Below are 23,381 nucleotides of genomic sequence, written 5' to 3' on the forward strand. Positions count from 1 at the left end.
CTACCACTTATTAGATGTGATTTCTCCATACTTTTCTTGAGTCATTTCATTTTTCCTTACTCATCCCAGAACCTTCTTAAAATGCAACTGTTTTTCCCTACATCCCTTTCCCTTTTTTGTCTACACATGCATTCACATCCTCTTGGAGCATAAACCTTTTTCACGTTGTGTTCCCCTGTCCACCCTGAGTTTCTCCATTTACTGTTTGTCTTGCACACTTGTTCTTTCATTTTCTACACGCATGCTATCCACTTCTTCAGTCATAAGCACCACTTCAATCTTTCTTACTTACTCTCTTACATCACTTCTTACTTGCTCAGATTCATTTTCTGCATTCGTTACTCTCCCTTCCAGAAGCAGTCTCAACAAATGACTTGCACCAAAACCATTCAAATGCAGTCCATCACTCTTATACAGTTCAATTCTTTCTCTGAATTCATTCCACACATTAACAAACTGCACTCCCTTCTCATCACACATTTCTGTTGACATATCATTCATAATTCTTGCTCTCAGCCTCATCTTATCACTTTCATACCTAGAGAACACAATGACTACCTTTCGTCAGTATTATCCTTCTCAACAACCTCCTATTATCCAATCTTACATTCTCCTTGTTCCTAGTCAAGTCATTTGTCTCTACTACTACTACCAACTCCTTTGTTCACTTACTCCTCAATATCCAATACCTCAATCACTCTATTCATTTTACCTCCTGGAAAATAAACCATGTGCACCTTTTCATTTACCAAATCTCTAATAATGAAATTGCCATACATTTCATTTGAGGGTTCTTTCATTGCCTTTTTACATACCCAACATCATTTGTTTTCATCTTCTTCACTCTTACATACGAATCTCCATTTCTCTTCATTTCACTCTGCATTCACCTCATCTCTTGCCTCATCTTCACCAACTCAGCTTTCAAAAATCTTATGTCATTTTTTCACTATCACTCACTCTCACTATTTTATCGCCAGTCACACATGCTTGTTGAATGTCAACCAAGCTCACCACCTTACTGGTAATTGCACTCTGTTTTTCAATATTATTATTGCCTACTTTATCATCAATCAAACTCTTTTCCTTGCTATGAATTCCACACACTTTCTGAACATTCACACTATCTTTGCAACTGCCATTTCAGTTATGAAGCCATGTTCCCTACTCATATTTTCACAAGCCTTGTGGTCCATCAGAATATTGCACTTCAAAGCTATATACCCACACTCACTCTTTTCTCTTATTCAACCTCTCTACATAAACATCCAAGACATCTTCCCATGCAGTACATACTACATTCATAGCACTGTACCATTTTTGAAAAATCCACACCATTTACTTTACTTGTCTCCCATGTAGACCTACACAATGACCTAGTGCTGTTCACTACTATTTTGTATCAGTGTACTAACAAGAACAATGAATTTATAATAATACCACATAAGAAATGTATTCAAACACTCTGTGTGTTCCACAATCAAATATCTCCCAGTAACATTCAATCTACAAATTAGACAATAATGACATACATTAAATATAAATGTTACTCATCTTGTTGCAGTCCACATGATGACTGATGTTTAACATATGCGGCCAAGTGGCCTAGATTTTTTTTTGCAAGCATATATACTTTATATATATATGCTTGCAGAAATATATACCCAAAGTTTCTATACCCAAATTCGATTAGTGCACCTATATACATCTTAAAAATAAATGTTACAGATTTTAATAATTTTCTAAATATAATAAATATAAAATATAAAAAAATCACTCACCAGGATGAAATAATTTAGTTACCGATTTAAAACATTTTACAAAGTTATTTTTTTAATGGCATACTACACTATTTCCATGTACCCTATGTTCCAAATTTACTGCCAGAATTTATGTCTTCTGCTAATTACATAGCATTTTGCTGATCATATCTCAGTCCTCCTTTGCAATTATTTTCCTTACTTTTTTTTATTTTAAAGTATTTTCCCAACCTTTAATCCCAAGTAAAAGAGTTACTGAGCAAAATAGAGGAAATGTGAAAAAGATTCGAAAAGTAATCTCATCAGAAGAAAAAACTTGAAATAATAAAGAAAAATGAACAAGGCGAGTCCAGAGCAAAGATAGGACAAGAACACAAAAATGGGTGAATCAACTATAAGAGCAATTTTAAGCAAAGTTGCTGAATACAAAGAGAAAGATAAGGCTGCTTCAAGTTCCTCATGCATGCAGACCACTCGAAAGTATTATGAATGAATTAGAGAGACTTCTTTCTACATGGATCGAAGATTGTAACCAAAAAAGATCCTGCTAAGCACTGACCTTATTAAATCAAAAGCATTAAGTCTTGCAACCTTGAAAGAAAGGGTTATCAATGATGAAAAGGAAGAAGAATTCCACACTAGTGCTGGGTGGTTTGAGCATTTCAAAAAGAGAAATAGCCTACATGATCTTTGAATCACGGGCAAAACTGCAACTGCAGATAAGGAGGTGGCTGCAAATTATCCAGAGATTTTGAAGAAAATTGTGGAACAAGGGGGCTATTGTGACCAACAAATATTTAATGTCAATGAAACCGGCCTTTTTTGGAAGCAAATGACTTCCAAAACTTTTCTGGCCAAATCAGAGAAATCTCAGCCTGGTTATAAAGTTGCAAAGTCAAATGAAATTATTGCTTGCAATATGCGAACTGTTTGGAAGCACATGCTTCCACATCCCGCAAATGATTTTAGAGGCTTTTCAAATGAATCTAAGTTAATTAAATCTCATTCTGAGAAATTGATTGATTCTGGCCTGCTAAATTTAGATGCACAGCGAGAAGCTCTTGAAGAATATGAAGAAAATTTAACCACTGACAGTCAGCCAAAAGAGATTTCACAGAAACAATCTGAAAACATTTTTCATGCAATCGAAGTTTTTAAGCAGCAATGCTTTGAGGGTGACTCTGATGAAGAGAGAAGCAATAAAATTTGCAGAAGAGGGAATAGGCTCATACCGTCAGTTGTATGAAAAAAAGAAACAGAATGTCCGCTAAACTGCATTAGCTCAATTTTTAGTCAAGAAGCAGAATAATAAATTTATATTCTGAATATGTTTTATTGTCTTTAAGCTTCATGGGTTTCCTTTAACTAGGCCCTGAGATATACACTAATTCTTTTATAAAAAATTAAGGGTCAAAAAAGAAATTTCAGGAACAAATTATACTTTTTTTCATAGGTTATTATATTCGATTAATGCGCCTATTTTAAAGAAAGCATTAGGCGCATCAATCGAATTAATGTATATATACACTTTATACTTTATTTATTAGTATTATTATTTAAGCATATATACTTTCTGATCTCAGTACTGTCTCTACATATAACAATTATATTCAACATGGTGGCCGCTAGTTTCAGTACCAGCTGTAGCACCCACCCAATTTAAAGACTATGTTACTTGTAACCTATTTGAAAATGTTGTAGCTTGCTATGTATGTGTGTGTGTGTGTGTATGTGTGGTATGTACACATCCTGTTGTTTAAGAATGTGGAAGATGCGAGACAGGAATGTGTATGTATGCCTGAAATGCAGGCAACAGGAGACACTGGGAGACATGAGTATCTCGATCGTGGGAATTAGTGACAGCAGAGATAATGCTTCAAAAACGGGTGATTTTCAGTTTGTGGATACCAGTAATGTGTTGGAGGTGGAGAGAATGTTAAAGATGAGTACAGGGATTTAGCCTTGGGAAATTTAGCAGGCAGAGATGGTTTGTCTGATGGCCATGATTGTGTCTGCAAATGCAAATTGAAAGCAGAATGTGGAGAAAGGGAGAAACAGAACTGTTGAGAAAGGAGATGGAAGGAATGAAGACTGAGTTGAGTAGGGTGAATGAAGATCTTTGTGGATGTGCGAAGTACGTTTGAGGATAGAAAGGAGCTGTATGCAAGAGATGGATTGCATTTGAATGCAGAAGGATGCAGGAATTTGGGAAGACTGCTGTTTTCTGGGCAGGTAAGTGTCGGGACCACTGAATGGTGGAATGTTTTAAGGATGGCCTCATGTGGTGATAGTGGCATGAGAAAAGAGGGGGGGTACACTATATTACAAAGCCAGGTGGAGTGTGAGAGGAGTAATAATGGCTATAAGAAGGCTGGAAATAACACTGGGTTTTCTGTATACAAATGCTAGGAGACTTAGGAATAAAGGGAATGAGTTTGTGTCATTGATTAAGTAGGTCTCTCCAAAAGTTGTTGGTATCAGTGAAACTTGGTTAACTGAGGAGGATGTTCTAACAGGGATGGATATTGAATGGGTATAGCATATTTCGGCAGGATAGGGAAAGTAAACATAGTGGTGGATAGAAAGGAGTTTTTTTAATTATTCTAAATTTTTGGATTTCTTGAGGATCAATTGTCTTAGGCAGCATATGGTGGAGGGGAGGTACTCATATGATAAGAGATGAATTGTGCACTCTAAGAGTGGAGAATCTCAGTGGAAATAAACTAATGCCTTTGAGAGTATATGGTGTCAGGTGGATGTTATAGGACAAGATATTTAGTGGGATGTTGCTACAGACCAGGGAATATAGATGGTGATGAGCAGGAAATGTTTAGACAAATTTGTTTGTCAAGCACAAAGCGAGCGATCATTATTGGGGAATTCAACTATAGTGATATAATCTGGGCAGAGGAGACAGAATGCAGTAATGTAGTCACTAGCATCGATCTCCAGCAACGAGTCTTATGATTGCATGAGGATCAGTCCTATTTGAATATCAACCTGCCCATCAACGGTTAAAATCCAGGAAAGGCTTTCTTCATACCACCAAAAGCCTTACTAAACCACTTCAAAAATCAAGACTAGCTTCATGGAAGACAAGAAACAATCACCTTACAGATTGGGTTGTACCATCTGAAAGTTTTCCACCATGCCACAGAGAAAATTGGACTACCTGGAAAGCTTTAAATAGGCTGTGATGCAGCGTTGAAAGATCCAAGGTAAATGAAAAAAAAGTGGGGAATCTGATGAGAATCATCCCTATGTGAATGTGGGGAGGAGCAAACTATGGCTCACCTCTTGAACTGTAGGTTATGTCCCTTTAGTTGTACAATGGACAAGTTGATTAATGCAACACCTAACGCTCGTGACCTGGCCAAATTCTGGGCACCAAAAATTTGATGGACCTTCTTGTGTACTTTTACATTGTGTACGAGGGTGGTCTGAAAAGTTCTCGGCCTAACAATGAAAAAAAAAAAAAAAGGATTTATAATTTCAAAAATTATTTATATTTTTCAACATAATCTCCCTTAAGACTAATACATTTATTCCAGTGATGTTCCAACACCATTATCCCATCCCTGTAGTGGGTCTCAGTAAGATCTGCAAAATACTCCTCTACAGCTGCAATCACCTCTTGATTCAAAGAAAAACGCTGACCAGCAAGGAAGAGTTTTAGTTTTGGGAACAGACAGAAGTCAGAGGGAGCCAAATATGGGGAATAGGGTGGATGTTCCAACAATTTATAGTGCAGATCCCTTAATTTTCCCATTGCCAAAATACCTTTGTGGCAGGTGCATTGTCTTGGTGAAAGATGATTTTTTTCTTCTGCAAACCGGGTCTTTTCTCACAAATTTTTTCGCCTAGTCCAGTTAATAGATCGGAATAATATTCCCAGGTTATTGTTTTACCCTTTTCAAGATAATTAATAAATAAAATGCCTTTAGCATCCCAAAAAACTGATGCCATGACCATTCCTGCTGATGGAACCAACATAGTCTTCTTTGGAGCTGAACAACTGGCCACTGTTTTGACTGCTGTTTGGATTTTGGTGTGTAATGGTGAATCCAAGTCTCATCCATAATAATAAATCGACACACAAAATCAGTTTTATTCTTGTTAAAACGCTCCAAGCACTGTTCAGAGATTTTCATGCAAGTATGTTTTTGATCTGCTGTGAGCAAGAGCAGCACCTATCTTGCACGAAGCTTTTTCATTTGCAATTCTTTATGCAAAATATATCCTGCACTTTCTTTTGAAATGCCTATAGTCTCAACAATTTAATGCACTTTGACTCGCCGGTCATCCAATACCGTATCGTGCACTTGATCAATGATTTGTGGTGTTGTTACACTTTTTGGACGTCCTTCAATATGCATCATCTTCAAGGCTGGTACGGCTACATTTAAACTCAGCAGCCCATTTCTTAATTGTCGAAAACGAAGGAGAAGAGTGCCCATAAACCTTTATGAACTTCGAATGAATTCTTTTGGCGTTAAACCTTCTTTTACAAAGAATTTTATAACCACACGATACTCAATTTTATCCGTTTCAAGGGATACAGACAACACTTTTGCTTCAGACAGATGTATAAAACAAACTACTTGATAAAATGACTTGCAACTTCATGGATGCTTATGACAGATGTACCAACTTAGAAAAAAAGAATCTTGCCAATAGTGTTGCCATCTATGGTTCAGGCAGAGAACTTTTCAGACCCCCCCCCCCCATACTTATGATGTAAATTGTGTTGTTTTCTTTTCTTTTTAATTCCAATATATAATCAATTATTTTTTGTAAATTCATGTGTATTTGAACTATGGTGCTTCTGACACGAATAAATAAATAAATGGGAATCAGGAAAATAATAATAATATTTATGTAATCATACTTTAAGAAGAGACTAAGAAAAATTGTAGAAGAGAAACAGGGAAAACAAGCTGGATTCAGTCCATGAAGATCAGATTTTCTCTTTAAGGCAAATAACTGGGAAATCATGGGAATATAACAATGATCTTTATTTAAGTTTTATAGATCTAGTATTAATATGTATATTGATATATATTAATATGACAAACAGTTCAAAATACTACAATACTACAGTCTATATTTAAGTTATAAGTTAATGGTCAGAATTTATTTAGGTACAGGAAGTTTGATGTAAAATCAGGTGTAAGATAACAGTCCACACTCTCCCCACTGTTATTCATCAACTATATGGATTGCATTGTGAAATAAAGTGGTGCTAAATCTGATGTTGAAACTGAATGCAAATCTAAGCTCTTTACTTTAGGAGTCTTCAGGCGTGCTTAATAAAACTGAATAACTATTGTAGCAATTTGGCAAGAAAATCTGTAATCAAAAGACAAAAATTATGAAAATAAGCAGAAATATTAGAAATATCACCTGCATCCAGAATGGATAACATCTAGAACAAGTAAAATACTACAGCTATATTTAGGCACAATTTTTAGTTAGAAAAAGACAGCATATTAAGGTTACTTTCATTTCCATAAAAATTTCCTCAACACTGAATACATGATAATCATCCTTGAAGATGTATTATATTCCTTATTTATGGTAGGCATAGTTGGGGTACATGAGATACAAGATACAGGCATGAGAAGCATAAAGAAGAAAACAATATAAATAGCGATTACAAAAGATGACAGTTTTTTTTTTCTTAATATCAATTTTAGATATGAAATGTCACAAGAACATAACAATGTATGTGTGACCAAGTAGTTAGAAAGGAATCTGAAAGGGAAAACTATTCCAAAAAAAAAAAAAACAGAGGTATATGGAATGAAAGAAGAGAATGAGAAGTTGGCTCAGTGAGTTTGGAGCTGAACAGTACATGAATATCTAAAGCAAGTGCTTATGTTCATACCCGAATAGACAGAAGTGGAGAAAAGGTGGTGACCAGTTCAGTGGAGCAGCATTCATGGAAATCTCTACAGAAGAGATATAATGCAAAGGCAGAGAGCACTTATGGGAAAGCAACTGGAGGAAGTCAGTGAAAGCATGATCATCTTTGAGCAAATAGCTCTCTTCTGGAAAATATGATCTAGCATTCTGTTCTGGATAGGGGGTTGCACCATCCTATATTGTGAAAAAATATTCTAACGTTAGATAGATTTGAATTTATAAAGAAGTTGAGTAGATAGGGAAGATGATTAGAACAAAAAAGAATATCAAGAATTTTGAAGGTTGAAGAGGCTATGAACATGACATGCTTATGCCAAAATAGTTAAGATATGTAAGTAAACTGAACTTGGTTTACTTACCAAGAAGAATTTATCAAAAGTGAGGGAGAGAGTGAGGCATGGTCTTTCTGCTGGTAAATAAAGTAAGACTAGGTTTTGGTAGCATTATAATTTACTGAATCATCTTCATCCCATTTGAGAATGACTAGAACAATAGAAAGTACTAGCCATAGAAAATCTTGAATCTTGAGTCATCTGAGTACTATAAGGTTCTGTAAATGACAAAAAGAGGAATGGAGTGTACCATCACCAAAGCTATGAATAGGACTGGATGTCAGTGAGAGAAGAGCCTTGGCATTGATGGAAAAATCAGATGAAGTCCACTATGACATACAATGAATGTAGAGAGGAAACTGGTAATCCATTCACGAAGGTAGGATGCAGCACATAAGATGGCAATTTGCAAAGAGGGTCACAATGGCTAATAATGTAGATTAGTGAAACAGCCAGGAAATTGGTTGTCTGATAGTACCTTCATAGTGCAATTGAAAGAACGACAGTACATTGCACCCTTCATCTGGAAAAGGTCTAAGTTCGATTCTTGTTATGATGAGAGGAATCTTTATATGGGTTTTTTTCAATTTAAGGTGAGTTAGCCAATCTCATATAGAAGTAGTAGGATTTTTCCTCCTGGAAACTCAGCCTGCATACAGGCAAATGAGAGCACATGCAATTTACAAACAAAAAATATTAGTGGTAGTTGGCAGTAGATGGCAATGTATGTAGATGACAATGATAGTAGTCATTCTGTGTAGTTGGTGGATTAAATGGTAGAGATGGAGAGTTTTAGAGTAGAGTTACCTTCCTCGATGAGTCTTTGGACTCCTTGGAGGTATCAGACAATAATAATAATAATACAGTAAGTATGTATATCCAGAAAATAAAAATGAGGTAACATGCCACAAGATACTCAGGCTATTATTGCTAAACTTATTTGTTAAATGATATGGAAAGTCGTCCGAAATGGGATATCCAGATCTTTGCTCATGATGCAGAACTGGGGAGGGTTTTAAGGAGCAATGAATCCTCTGGTATCAATTCAAGAAGATCCAATTATGATGGTAGTACAAAAAGATAAATGAGATTGCTATTTGGTATTAAGCACAAGGTTTTTGCATTTGCATACTGTACTGTACTGTATGGCACTAGCAGAGCTGTGCTTCAGAAGATGAATGTGATATGGGATTTGGGAATGGTGCTAGTTCAAAACAGCCCAGAAATACACTTCAGAGTAATAAGACCACAGAAGTATGCTGCTGCTATGATGAAAGAATAAAAAGGGGGATTGTTGTTTCCTTGATCCAACTGCACTGAAAAGGACTGTATGCAAATCTAGCCTATTGCATACTTCAGTCATGTGCTCTGTAGTAATGAGAAGACGGGAGAAAAAAGAGATAAATAACTATAGCAATATCAGCACCCTAGAATGTTAGTTATGAGATGATCAGGTTGAGGTATTTTGATCTGCATACCTGGACATTAGAAAAGAGCGTGGTGAGTGTAAAAAAATAGAGGAGTAGATTTTTTAAATGTGAACGTGTTGAGTGGAATGTTGTGAAGGTGGAGATGAACAAGTGTAAGGTGCAATATAACAGACAAGTTATACTCACTAAGTGAAATCTATAATAATAATAATTATAACTTTAAATAATTATGTTCTAACCTGGTAGTGCAAGTAAATGATGTTTCTGTTTGGTGACAATCTGTTGACTGTTTGAAATCTGCTTGCCCAGGTGTGTAATCATCATCATCATCTCCATCACTGTATCCATGCTTTTTTATTGTTTCTGAGCCACCTTCATCTATTTCTTTCTTTTCCACACAAACATTGGGTCTATAAATAAATAAATAATAATAAAATATAAATGTTAATAAATTAACAAAAACTGAAGTTATTTATAATCTCCAAATTACAGTTATGCATTACACTGTCACAGTGACTGGTAATTTATGAAATATAAGACATATGAGGCCTTGATCAGGCCTCATATGTCTTATTATGCACAGATTTGGTCACCTGGTTTTTATGGTGAAGAGGATATATTAGAAAAGATTCAGAGAAGATCCACAAATGCAATAAATGGCCTTTGGATTGAGGGGTATAAAGACAGATTAAGGGAATGTAATTTGCAAAGCCTCATGAACAGGAGAAGGAGAGGAGATATGATTGAGGCACATAAGTTGGTCATCCCTGACCAACTTATGTGTCTTCCATGTTAAAATTTCTTCCATTTTACCAGGTTAACATGGAAGAAATTTTTCATAGAATAAGAGGTGATCCCTAGAAACTGCACAAGAAAGGTGTGAACAAAGGAGTGAGCAGAGGGTTCTTTGTATGGTGAGTGGAATGTGTTGTCTGAGTGTGCTGTGAATGCAGATACACTGAATTTAAGGCACTGCTTAGTGAGCTTTGTGTGTGTGATAGTGTGCACCTCTGGCAATCAGTCTCTGACTCCATGGAGGTCTGATGTTAAATCCGGCTTGTATAGGGATGGATATAGGGTTGGTAGGATGGATAGATACAAAATAGGAAATTATGGATAGGAAAATACAAAACGATGGTACAACATGACAAAATTTCATCCCAGCTGGGGCGTCGCCTGATTAAACAAGGTCCCCGTTGTTTTCACCAGGGAACCAGGGCAAACAGCAAAAAGTCAGATTTGTTCTACTTGAACAAATCTGAAAACACACCCCAACTCAACATCACCAGAGTTAAAGATCGGTACTATCAACATGAGAAGCCTGAATGGCAAAGAAATGGAGCTAGCTGAGGAATTAGATAAGTATCGACATAATAGGGGTGACTGAAACAAAAAAGACAAAAAACTGGTGAGATCTTTCTGAGCAATAAATACAAAATGTTATATTCAGGCAATGACAATCAAGGAAAAGAAGTAGCCATTGTATTCAACACTAAATACGAGGCTAATCTTCTTGAATGGCAGGCAGTCTCAAGTAGAGTGATGTGGGCAAATATCTGAAAGGGGAACTGAACAATGAGACTTATTTGTGCCTATGGTCCCACAGAAGGTTCTACTAAGGTAGAAGTGGAGGAATTTTTTGAGGCTTTAGAGAAAGCAACTGACACAATAAAAAAGGAAAAATTGGTCCTTGTTGGGGATACAAATAGCAGAGTAGGAAATGATTGTCAGATATACAAAAATATTTTGGGAAAATTTGGAGAAAAGAGCAAAGCTAATAATAACGGCAAATATCTGTTGGATTTCTGCTCAGGACATGGACTGGTTATTACTAACAAAATGTTCCAACATAAAAATATGCACAAATTCCTATGGAGAAAAGAGGCAAGGAATAAGAAAAGTCTCATTGACTATGTTATTGTTGATAGTGATGTTTTCTCCCTGGTGCAGGACACCAGAGTATACAGATGATTTGAAATTGGAAGTGATACTATTTAGTCTTGAGCAGGATAAAATTGAACTTCATATTGAAAAGAATAACATGTAAGAAAGTTTTAAAGTAAAAATAAAAGTTGAGCAGCTCTCAGATGTGAACTGTAGACTAAAATACACAAACATTATTCAAGAAAAAATGAAAGAATTCGAGAAAAGGAAACAAACCTTGGAGATCCAGTGGCAAGCTTTGAAGAAAACTCTGATTGATTCAGCCAGAGAGGCATGTAGTAAGGTTGTCTGCAAGGATAGAAAAATTAGAACTCCATGGTGGACACAGCAAGTTAAAGAGGCAGTGAAGGAAAAGAAGAAAGCATATCAAAAGTTCCTGGTAAATAAGTGAGCTTGTGCTCTTAGAGAATACATAGACAAATGTAAGAAAGCTAAACACAGTGTAAAACTAGCTAAACAAAAATCATGGGAGGAATTTGGCAAGAATATAGAAAATAAATATCAAGAAGGTGGCAAAATATTCTGGAGGTTGTTGAAGAAGCTTAGAAATGGAGGAAAGAGTGCTGTAAAAGGAGTTAGAGATGATAAAGGTGACATCAAAATGGAAGAAAAAGATATCCTTGAAGTATGGAGTAATTACTTTGAAAAATTGCTAAATGAAACAAGCAGTGACAGCACAGTGGTAAAAAAAACACTCAGCATTCAGGAATACATATCCATACTTGAAGTAGAAAAAGCCATCAAAGGCTTGAAACGTGGAATGGCAGCAGGAGTAGATGATATTCGATCAGAAATGCTGAAATATGGTGGTATAAAAGTCTTACAGTGGCTGCACTGCATAGTTCAGAAGGCCTGGACAGAGGGACGAATTCCCGATGATTGGAGTAGAGCTCTCATAGTACCCATATATAAAAAGGGAAATAAAACGGAATGTGAGAATATAAAGAGGTATTTCCCTACTGAGTGTTCCTGGTAAGATAGATGCAAGTATACTTAAGAAACGGTTGAGAAGAATTGTGAAAGAAAAACTTAGTGAAGAACAAGCTGGATTCATGCCAAATAGAGGCTGTCAGGACCAGATCTTCACTTTACGACAAATAGTTGAGAAATCATAGGAATATAACAAAGATCTGTATTTAAGTTTTGTCGATCTGGAAAAGGCATATGACAAGGTGCCAAGAGAAAAGCTATTCAATACGCTACAGTTATATGGTGTCAATGGGGCATTATATCAAGCAATACTTAGTCTTTATTTGAGTTGTAAGTCAGCAGTTAGAAGTGAAGGAAATACAGGAAGATGGTTTACTGTTAAATCTGGTGTGAGACAAGGATGCACATTATCTCCTCTGTTATTCATTATCTACATGGATTACATTATGAAGGAAAGTGATATTAAACATGATATCAAAATTGGAGATATTAATGTCAGCTCTTTGCTTTATGAGGACAATGTTATACTTCTAAATAAATCTGCTACAAGCCTGAAAGATTCTCTGACTAAATTGAATAATTGTTGTAATAGATATGGTATGAAGGTCAGCAATAAAAAGACAAAGACAATGAAAATAGGCAGAATCATTAAAAATGTCAACTCTGTTGTGAACAGAGAACCTGTGGAACAAGTAAAACATTTCAGTTACATAGGCACGATTTTTAGTGAAGATGGTAAATTAAATATGGAAATAGACAACAGAATCAACAAAGCTGGTATGGTAGGAAGTCAATTGAATAAATTCATATAGAATAAGAGAGAAATTAGTAGGAACACTAAATTAGCTGTATACAAGACAGTGTTCAAACCAGTTTTAACTGTAACTGGTTTGAACACTATAATAAATTTAGTTTAATCCTTTATCCAAGTGTGAGCAAACAAAGTTTGCGCCTGAAAATATCTTCAGGACTGAATATGGCCATGCCTCAATAAAGTCTAAAACTCTATAAGCTTCAAACATTTAAAATGTTTTAATTTTTTTGAATTGATTTCATATTTTATTGCTTAAAATTCTCGTCACGACGGGAGGAATCTTTATCTGGACGATTTCAATCGAAGGTGAGTTAGCCGATCTCATATGGCGGTAGCAGGGTTTTTTCCTCCCGGAAACTCGGGTTTTTCATCCCACATACAGACAAATCGGCCCTTAAGAACACACGCAATTTACAGACAAAAAATGCTAGTTGAGGTGGGCGGTAGATGGCGTTGATGGAGATGATTCGTAGTAGAGGCTCAGTGTAGTGGTTGAGACAGTTGTAAGTGTCCTCCCGCGATGAGTCCTCGGACTCCTTGGAGGTATCAGGAATAATAATAATAATAATTCTTTTCTTCAAAAATTAAAAATAATATTCTTAGAATATTATATTAAACTTTAATATTAAAAATAAAATGAAAATTTTCTATGAAAATAAAAGCATGCAGTTATATCATTGCTTAATTTTATATCATGATTGATGCCATAAACTATTAAAGATATTTCTTGAGAAGATGTAGAAATGGAAATATTATTATTTCCATTAATATTTTTATTTATTATTAGATCTTCAGGTAGTCAAGGACTTATCGAGGGTCATACATCACTCATACGAGCTGTAATACCTCTCTTAAACTCATTCACACTAGATGCACTCACCACTTCAACAGGCCAACTGTTCCACTCATTCACAGTTCTATGAGAGAAAAATCTAGCTCTTATTCATTTTAACTGCAATGACCTCTTGTCCTCTCCCCATCTTCCATATAATGAAAAATTTTATCAACCACTATCCTAGAACATTCTCTCAAAAGTTTATACAAGATCATGTTGTTTCAGGAAACTAAATAATAACTAAGTTTTAATTACTTCCTATAGTTCGCAAAAGATAATCTCATCGTCAGGGATTAATACATTGGTATCAAAAACATGTACACAGGCACACTTCAGTAACAATGATGGAAGAGGAAAGATACAGTAGGCCTAAAGTCCTATAATTATGTCACCTATTGGCTTTGTTTGGTGTTTTTGACCATTGGTTTAAATGTCTGCAGATGAGGGCTTCCTATATGAGAAGCAATTTGATACAACCATATTTGCAGGCATAGACTTCTGTGTCTAATTGGTTCAAAAGATATATTTCGGTGATTACGCCACATTTTTTATTATTCAGTTATACAAAATACTGAAATAATAGTTCCCGACAAGTTTCGTAAATCGTAGGATTTACATCTTCAGCGGGTAAATGGTATAACTTAAAGTTTAAACAAGAGAATTAATAAATACAAATCATAACCGTCTTGCTATTCATAAAACTGAAATAACAGAATGCAGATGTAAAACGTTATTGACGTTGAACAATACTGGACGATGTCACATGTTCTTATTCTCGTTCATACAGTCCGAGCTCAGATTGAGGTAGATTTTTTAATACAGCTGACCACACTTGATGGAGAATTAAACCTTGATTTTTATTGCATTGGGTTGGGTTTTTTAGCATATTAGCAGCTTCTTTAAATTTTCTTATATAACTGTTGTTTTCTATGTATGACATCGTCGTTTTATGCCAGAGTACATCGTGTCCAGTGGAAGTGGTATGGAAAGCAAGACCTGTTTTTTGTTCTCTTTTGTATTGTACGTCTTTTTGGTGTTCAGCCATGCTTATCAATTTCAAAGATTATCTCAACAATTTGCACAACACCATAAAATTCACTTTAGAACAAGAAGAAAACAAAAAACTTCATTTTCTGGATATTCTATTAGAAGTTAATGAAGAAAGTAAACTCTCCTTCTCAGTATATAGGAAGCCAACAAACACTGGAAGATTTCTAAATGTAACCTCACACCACCATCCTTCACAAAAAATAAGCTTAATTAAAACTCTTCGAGACAGAGCATGCAATATCTCCAGCACACAAGAAAGATGTAATGAAGAACTAAAATACTTAACACAAATCCTCCAACAGAATGGATACGAAACAAAATCCATCAAGAGAATCCTTAAAATGCCTCCATCTAACAACACAATAAAACAGGATTACAAAAACGCAATCTCACTTCCTTATATCAAAAATGTTACAGATAAGCTAGCCAAATTAATGAACAAACACAACATAAAAGTAGCCTTCCTTCCTATGGAAAAAATCTCAAGATTCCTACATCCACCAAAACACCTCATCATCCACTTAAAAAACCAGGAGTCTACAAAATCCATTGCTCTTGCAGGATTTGCTATGTAGGACAGACAGGAAAATCTGGAGAAATATGCATAGCTGAACACCAAAAAGACGTACAATACAAAAGAGAACAAAAAACGGGTCCTGCTTTCCATACCACTTCCACTGGACACGATGTACTCTGGCATAAAACGACGATGTCATACATAGAAAACAACAGTTATATAAGAAAATTTAAAGGAGCTGCTAATATGCTAAAAAACCCAACCCAATGCAATAAAAATCAAGGTTTAATTCTCCATCAAGTGTGGTCAGCTGTAATAAAATATCTACCTCAATCTGAGCTCGGACTGTGTGAACGAGAACAAGAACACGTGACATCATCCAGTATTGTTCAACATCAATAACGTTTTATATCTGCATTCTGTTATTTGAGTTTTATGAATAGCCAGACGGTTATGATTTGTATTTATTAATTCTCTTGTTTATACTTTAAGTTATACTATTTACCCACTGAAGATGTAAATCCTACGATTTACGAAACTTGTCAGGAACTATTATTTCAGTATGTTGTATAACTGAATAATAAAAAATGTGGTGTAATCACCGAAATATATTTTTTATACAATCATATTTGTTTAAATTGGAATAGTTGATAAGAGCTGCAGCAGATTCGAGGAAAAGCTTCTCAAATTGAAACTTGCTTCTGTGGAGTAAAGTGTGGATTTTTTCCAACGGATCCTGTGCTGGGTATATATCCAGGGCATGGTCTGCCAATCTTAAGCGGCCATAGTAGTGGAACCAGATGTAGTTCCTGGTGTTCTAATACACAGATGTTGGCTGTGCTGCCTGTATGGCCACAGTATGAATGGATTCAGCTGCAAGGTACCTGGTACACTCCAGGTAAATCAAGTGGTTGTAGGTGGTCCTTGGGGAAGTGGATAAGGGTTGCTAGCTTTCTCTGTGGTTTAAGTGGTCAACAGATTATGCTTTATTAAGATCTTGGCCTTCTTTTCTCAGAAAAAGCCACAAATATAAGGGATGATGATGGATTTTCTGTAATGGGGCAGGGGTATAGGTATGTGGTGTTAGAATTCCTTTTATGGTGGGAGGTGTAGCCATTGGCTAAAAGGATGTTTTTATGTGGTTAAGTTCTGTGGTGAGTGCAGTGTTATTATTCCTGATACCTCCAAGGAGTCTGAAGACTCATCGCGGGAGGACACCTACAACTGTCTCAACCACTACACCGAACCTCTACTACGAATCATCTCCATCAATGCTATCTACCACCCACCTCCACCACACCTAGTATTTTTTGTCTGTAAATTGCGTGTGTGTTCTGAAAGGCCGATTTGTCTGTATGCGGGATGAAAAACCAGAGTTTCCAGGAGAAAAAACCCCTGCTACCTCCGTATGAGATCGGCTAACTCACCTTAGATTGAAATCGTCCAGATAAAGATTCCTCCCGTTGCGACGAGAATAGAACTTAGGCCTATTCCAATCGAAGAGCATAATGTACCGTCGTTCTTCCAATTGCGCTACGGAGGCGCTTAATAAGCAAATTAAGTTTGTCTTGTGGACTAAGGTTTTTATACGAATTTTATGCCATATTGTTGGGAGGGAGGGGGTGGGTGGGTTTTCTGCAGATGTTTTAATTTAAGATTTTTGAAGTTTAAAATCCATTTAGTTGTCTAGGAAGGGCAAACTGTTATTACTTTATTTTTGCTGTGAATTGGATCCTTGGATGTTGGCTATTTAGATGGGATAGGAAAATGTGCAAAGCGTCCAAGCCATGTGGCCAAATCGTGAACACATCACAGCCACAGCATAGCCAAATAGTGGATTTAAGGGAGGAAGAATTTAAGGAATTCTTTTCCAATGCCTCCAAGGTCATTTTAAATGTTTGCCAAACAAGAACTACACATTGCACGTGGCTAAAATTTTGCTAGCGGTCATGAAAAAGATGACACGTGCTGACACTAGTATGAACGTGTCCAATAGACAGTGACACAAATTGTGTCATCGTCTATTGAAAATTTACCAAACTTTTCAAACAACCCTCGTAAACAGGAAGGAAGAAAGATCTCATGGTAGAAAGGAAATAGAATTTATACTCCTGCTAAGAGATAATTACTTAAGGCACCATGTGATGGAGGAGACTAGAGGTGGGAAAGTATTGGAAATGGTCATAGGATCAGAAGTGCTATCCATACCCAAGGTGACAACATAGCCTCCAACTGGTGAAAGTGACCATGCATTCATGACTTGCACAATTGTAAAACATGAAAAATATTCTATCAGGAAGGGGTATTTGTGGAACTACAAGGCAGGTAATTATGACATGCTTAGGGAGAAGCTTAAATCTGTAACATGGCATAAAACACTGCAGGGTAAGGATGTTAATAGTGCATGGGATATAGTTAAGGGGTCATCTAGAAGAGGCACTATTAAATTGTACACCTAGCGTAAGGAGGGTTAATGGGGTTAGAAGTTAGATGGATGAGTAATATCATTAAGCATAAGATGCAAAAGAGAGAAATGCTATGGAGAGTATAAAAAGAGAAAGGTGAGCAGCAAACTCATGAACAGTACAAGGCTCAGGCAAGAAAGGTGATCAGGATGGCAAGGAAGGCAAAATCAGATTATGAGAAGAATCTAGTCAAGCAGGCCAAAGAAAATCCCAAAGAGTTATTTTGTTATGTGGCAAGTAAGAGGAAGAATAACTATGGAAGATTAACCTTAATGAGTGATGATGGTCACAAGGAGACAGAAGAGAATAAAATAGTTCAGTTACTGAGTGACCACTTTGCAAGGGTATATCACCTTATAAAACAAACACTAACATGGGAACAGAGGTGGATGAATTGGAGGTTCTTAGGATATTGCAGAATCTCAATGTAAATACAGCTGTGGGATTAGATGGGATATCAGCTAGGGTTTTGTGAGAATGTGCAAGGGAAGTGGCAATGCTTTTGACTAGGCTCTTTAATTTAAGTCTTAGCTCTGGTAGAGTTCCAAGGGAGTGGAAAGAAGGCAAAAATAATTCCTGTGCATAAAGCAGGTTCTAAAACTGTAGTAGCAAATTATAGACCGATCAGTATCTCAGGCATAGTGGTAACAGTACTAGAAAAATTGATCAAAAAGAGAATTCAAGAATGGACAGATAAAATATGATACTGTATGAGGGACAACATGGCTTTGTGAATGGTCGGTCATGCCTTAGTAATTTACTAACTTTTTATAATAACGTAATAGTGGATAAGAGGGTGGCTGCTGGATAGATATCAAGAAGTGGTACATGGAGGGGAAGAATTGAAGCAAACACAGGTGACTAGTAGTGTGCTGCAAGGTTTACTGGGATCATTGCTGTTTAATTTATACATAAATAATATAGGAAATAACCTGAAAGGAAATATTCAGTTGTTTGCTGATGATGCAAAATTAGGTAGAGTAATAGTTAATCAATGCGATGTGGAGAGTTGCAAGACGATTTAAATTGGTTGTTGGTATGGGCAAAAGTTAATGGGTGTCAATTTAATGTTGAGAAATATAAAGTTATGCATTTTGGGATTAACAGATTACAAGCCATGTATCACATTGATGACACTGTACTCCAGGAAACAGATGAAGCTAGAGATTTAGGGGTGGTGGTAGACAGAGAGTTAAAGTTTAGAGGACATATTGCTAAGGTTGCTCAGGTAGCCCATAAGATTACTTGGCTATTGAAGAACACCTTAACAAGTAGAGATAAGAAAGTTGTTACTCCACTTTATAAGACCTTGATATGCCCACATCTAGATTATTGTGCTCAAGTATGGGTTTCTTGGGGAATGAGGAAGCAATGGAGAAGATTCAGAGAAGAGTGACCAAGATGGTGAGTGGCCTGTGGAATGTTCCACAGTTCCCTATAGGATAGATTGAGGATGTGTGGATTGCAGAAGTTGGTTGGTAGGAGAAAAAAATGGGATATGATAGAAACATTTAATTTGCTTAAAGGGTTTTATAGGATAGATACAGGGGAAATGTTTCAGCACTTGGCTAGAGGGAACAAAACAAGGGGATCATCCCTGGAAGTTGAATAAAGGTGTGGCTAGTAGGGGTATGAGGACTAGATTTTTTTGCTTGGAGAGTTGTGAATGAGTGCAATGGGTTGCCAGAATCAGTTGTGAGTGCTTTGTCTATTAATGGGTTCAAAGAGAGGTATGATAGATTGTGACGATAGATTGGGTCTCCCGAGATGAGTCGCCAGATTCCATAGAGGTGTCTGTATAATAATAATAACTCCAAGATCTCTAGCCTCATCAGTTACCCCAAGCATACTCCCATCAATATAATATGCTGTTGGATATTGTATTACACCAAAGTGCAAAACTTGACTCTTACTAGCACTGAATTAGCATTGATTTGACAGCCGTTACTGTTTGCACATACTTCCAGACTATTCAAATCACCCTGTAAATGCTCAATATCAGTAGCATCATCAGCAAACAACTGAAGATCTCCTATCAGATCCTTTCCAAAAGTGTTAATTATTATTATTATTCAGGCCATGATGGAGACAAAAAGACTAATTTTGGCAAGTCCTTCCTAGGAAACACAAAGTCTATCATACCACTCTTTGAATTCATTGACTGTTCTTGGTCTCACCATTCTATCAGGCAATGCATTCCACGGGTCAACCACCCTCCATGCAAATAAACCACTCCTCACCCTCTTGCTCACAGCTTCCTTTCATAACTTCCAGGAATGGCCCCTTGTCATCACCCCTTCCTACTGTTTCACCAAGCAAAAGAACCCCCCCAGTGACAACCCTGTAACTACCTCTCAACAGTTTAAAAGTCTCAATCATATCATCTCTCCTTCTTCAATTCCCTCATTCAATTCACATTCCCTCAGCCAATCCTCATAGCTAACATTGCACAGTCCTGAAACCATCTTTGTTATCTGCCTCTGTATCCTTTTTACAGTTAATTTATCCCCATTAAATACAGGATTTAATGGGGATACATCAAATTTGAGAACAATAGTCTTATTGTGGTCTGATCAGGGTATTATACAACAGAATGATAACTCTTTTATCTCTGCAGGTCAGCTTCATTCTCAGTATTGCAGCAAATCCTCTGGGTTACCTTCACCAACTTTGCAACATGTTCCCTGAATTCCAGGTTTCTATCACCCCCAGATCTCTTGTTTCCCATATTTCCTCCAGTACAGCTCCTCCAATTAAGTATGCAGCCTCCCATCGATGTATCCTAGACTTTAAGACTTTACATTTTGCTGCATTAAAGTGATACCCCCCATTCATTTGCCCATCTGTCTAGTTTATTCAAATCCTCTTGCAGAGCTGCCACATCTGCACTATTATTAATAACCCTTCCCAGCTTCACATCATCTGGAAACAACTGAATATCAATATTATTATTATTATTCAGGCCTCCATGGAGTCAAAAGACTCATCATGGGAGGTCCTTCTTAAGAAACACAAAGTCTATCAAGACTCATTGAGGGGAGGTCCCCCCCCCTGAGAAACACAAAGTCTATCATACCACTCCTTAAACTCATTGACCGTTCTCGCTCTCCACTCCATCAGACAATGCATTTCATGGTTCAACCACCCTCCATGCAAAGAAACCACTCCTCACCCTCTTGCAAACAGTTTTCTTTCATAACTTCTAGGGATGGTCTCTTGTCATCACTCCTTCCCACTGTTCAACCAAGTGAAAGAACTCCCCAGTGTCAACCCTGTAATATCCCTGCAATCCACTGACAATGTCATTGATATAAAGGATAAACAATACAGATCCCAGTACTGAGCCCTGTGGGACCCACTTGTAACCTTCTGCTTCCTTGATATTGCCCTACCATACACAACTCTCTGATACCTATCAGACAGCCAATCCTGAATCCAGTTGACTAATCTGACATCTAAATCCATGTGCTGCAACTTAAATATCAGCTTATCATGTGGCACCCTGTCAAATGCTTTGCAAAATCCAAAAAAATGGCAGAAAATGCCTTTCCCTTATCAACTGCTCTTGTTACTTTATTATAAAAGGCAATCATATTACTAAAGCAAGAGCACTCAACAAATCCATATTGACTCCAACAGATAACATTACCCTCATCTGCCCAATGCTTTATACAGTCCCTCACTAATTTCTCCAAGAGCTTAACAATACTGATGAAACACAAACTGGCCTATAATTAGACACTTCCAGTCTGCTATCACCCCTATGCAATGCCACTATCTTACCTTCCTTCCATTCCTTGGGTAACTTTCCCATAGCCAGACCTTCATTGAAAAGCCAGGTCAATGGAGCTGTCAGTTCTTTAGCACTTCAGTACTTTAATGTATAGATTAAAATAATGGTTTCCAAGGACTGATCCCTGGGGACACAATGGTCACCTTAAATCTGGCAGATTCACATCCCCATATACCACTTTCTAATACCTGTCCATCTGTCACCTACTTATCCAAGCCGATAGTCTATATCACAACCCCATATTCTCTAGTTTATGCAACAGCCTTACCTATCAGTAGGTATCCTATCAAATGCCTTAGCATAGTCCAACATATGTATTCATTCCCTTTATCCAACTCAGCCATAACATTATTTTAAAATATGAGCAAATTGCTCAGACATGTTCTCCCTTTTGTAAACCCATGCTGTTCCTTGTAAAAATGGACAGACAAACATTTCTTGTTCTTACCAACTTCTGTAAAATATTTACAATCACTCCAGAGATGAATACTGATAGGTTAATAGTGAGCCACATCAGCCTTTGCACCATCCATGTGCAATGGGATAAACATACATTTTTTCCATTTCTGTGGGATCTTCCCTGAGCTAAGACTCAGGGAAGATCTCAAATTATACAAACATGTCAAGGGCATAGCCAGCTCATCTGAACATTCATTTAACAAATGTGCTGATGTCCCATCTATCCCAATTGCCAAATTCTTATCCGGGTTATACAACAGCTCTTAAACATCATTCTCATGTACCTGTATCTCTTCATTCAGTGTAGTGGAAACTGTGCATTATATTAGATACAATGGTTGATAGATCTTGGCAAAATGAGCACCCATTATTTGAATTATTGGTTCTGATACAAGGATACCCATCTGCATTCAGCAAAATTATTCTTCTGTATTCATTCTTTATTTTACTTGCAGCATAACAATAAAATTCTTTTAGGTTGCCTTTAGCCAGTGCAGCCAATTTCTTAACAATTCTAACTTTTCTGGCCTGAGCCTTTATATATTTCATAACTCCTATCACTTTATTCTCACAGTCATTCTACATTTCTTATGGATCTCTTGTTTAATGAGATTGTATATTGCCAGCAAAGGTTGATCGATTGGTAGAGCCTCTGCTACTAATGGCAAACGAAAAGTTAAGCATGTTTGAGCACAGTTAGTAGTTAGAAGGGTACCAATCGTTCGATGGTGTTGGCACATTCTCCCTATATGAGTCTTTGGACTCCCTGGAGGTGTCACACATAATAATAATAATATCCATTTCATGCTCATCCTCTTTGTTCTTCAAACTCCAGAGACATTTAATTACTGAATAATTTAATCATCTTTTCAAAGCTTCCCATGAAATGCTATCCTGCTCCCTGAGTAACTAATACCATGAAACCAAAGATAGTCTGTCTTCTTCTCCTGAGTTTGTCATAATTTCCAGATTTGTAGTTCAGCATATAACTTGTCCTGATTGGAACATCCATATAGCTTGCTACTTTTCAAGTCAGTAAGGCATGATTACTGTCACCAATTGGTGGCAAAACAGTCACATCCTCAACTTAGCACCTTCAGACACTACAATCAAATCTAACACTCTCT

At 36.7% G+C, this 23,381-nt stretch overlaps 1 protein-coding gene across 1 annotated transcript in view; it reads right to left on the bottom strand.

Moving 5' to 3' along the window:
- The window catches only part of LOC150108176 (transforming growth factor-beta-induced protein ig-h3-like), a 327,473-nt gene that overhangs the window by 225,032 nt on the left and 79,060 nt on the right, over window positions 1-23,381 (bottom strand). Inside the window, exon 3 of the mRNA XM_090390423.1 lies at window positions 9,687-9,857. Coding sequence (XP_090246549.1) covers window positions 9,687-9,857 — 171 coding nt within the window. The remainder of the gene's footprint in view (window positions 1-9,686; window positions 9,858-23,381) is intronic.

This window comes from Typopeltis vanoorti, chromosome 3 (genome assembly GCF_054136105.1).
Source record: "Typopeltis vanoorti isolate ZY-2024b chromosome 3, IOZ_Tvanoo_1.0, whole genome shotgun sequence".
Lineage (NCBI taxonomy): Eukaryota > Metazoa > Arthropoda > Arachnida > Uropygi > Thelyphonidae > Typopeltis > Typopeltis vanoorti.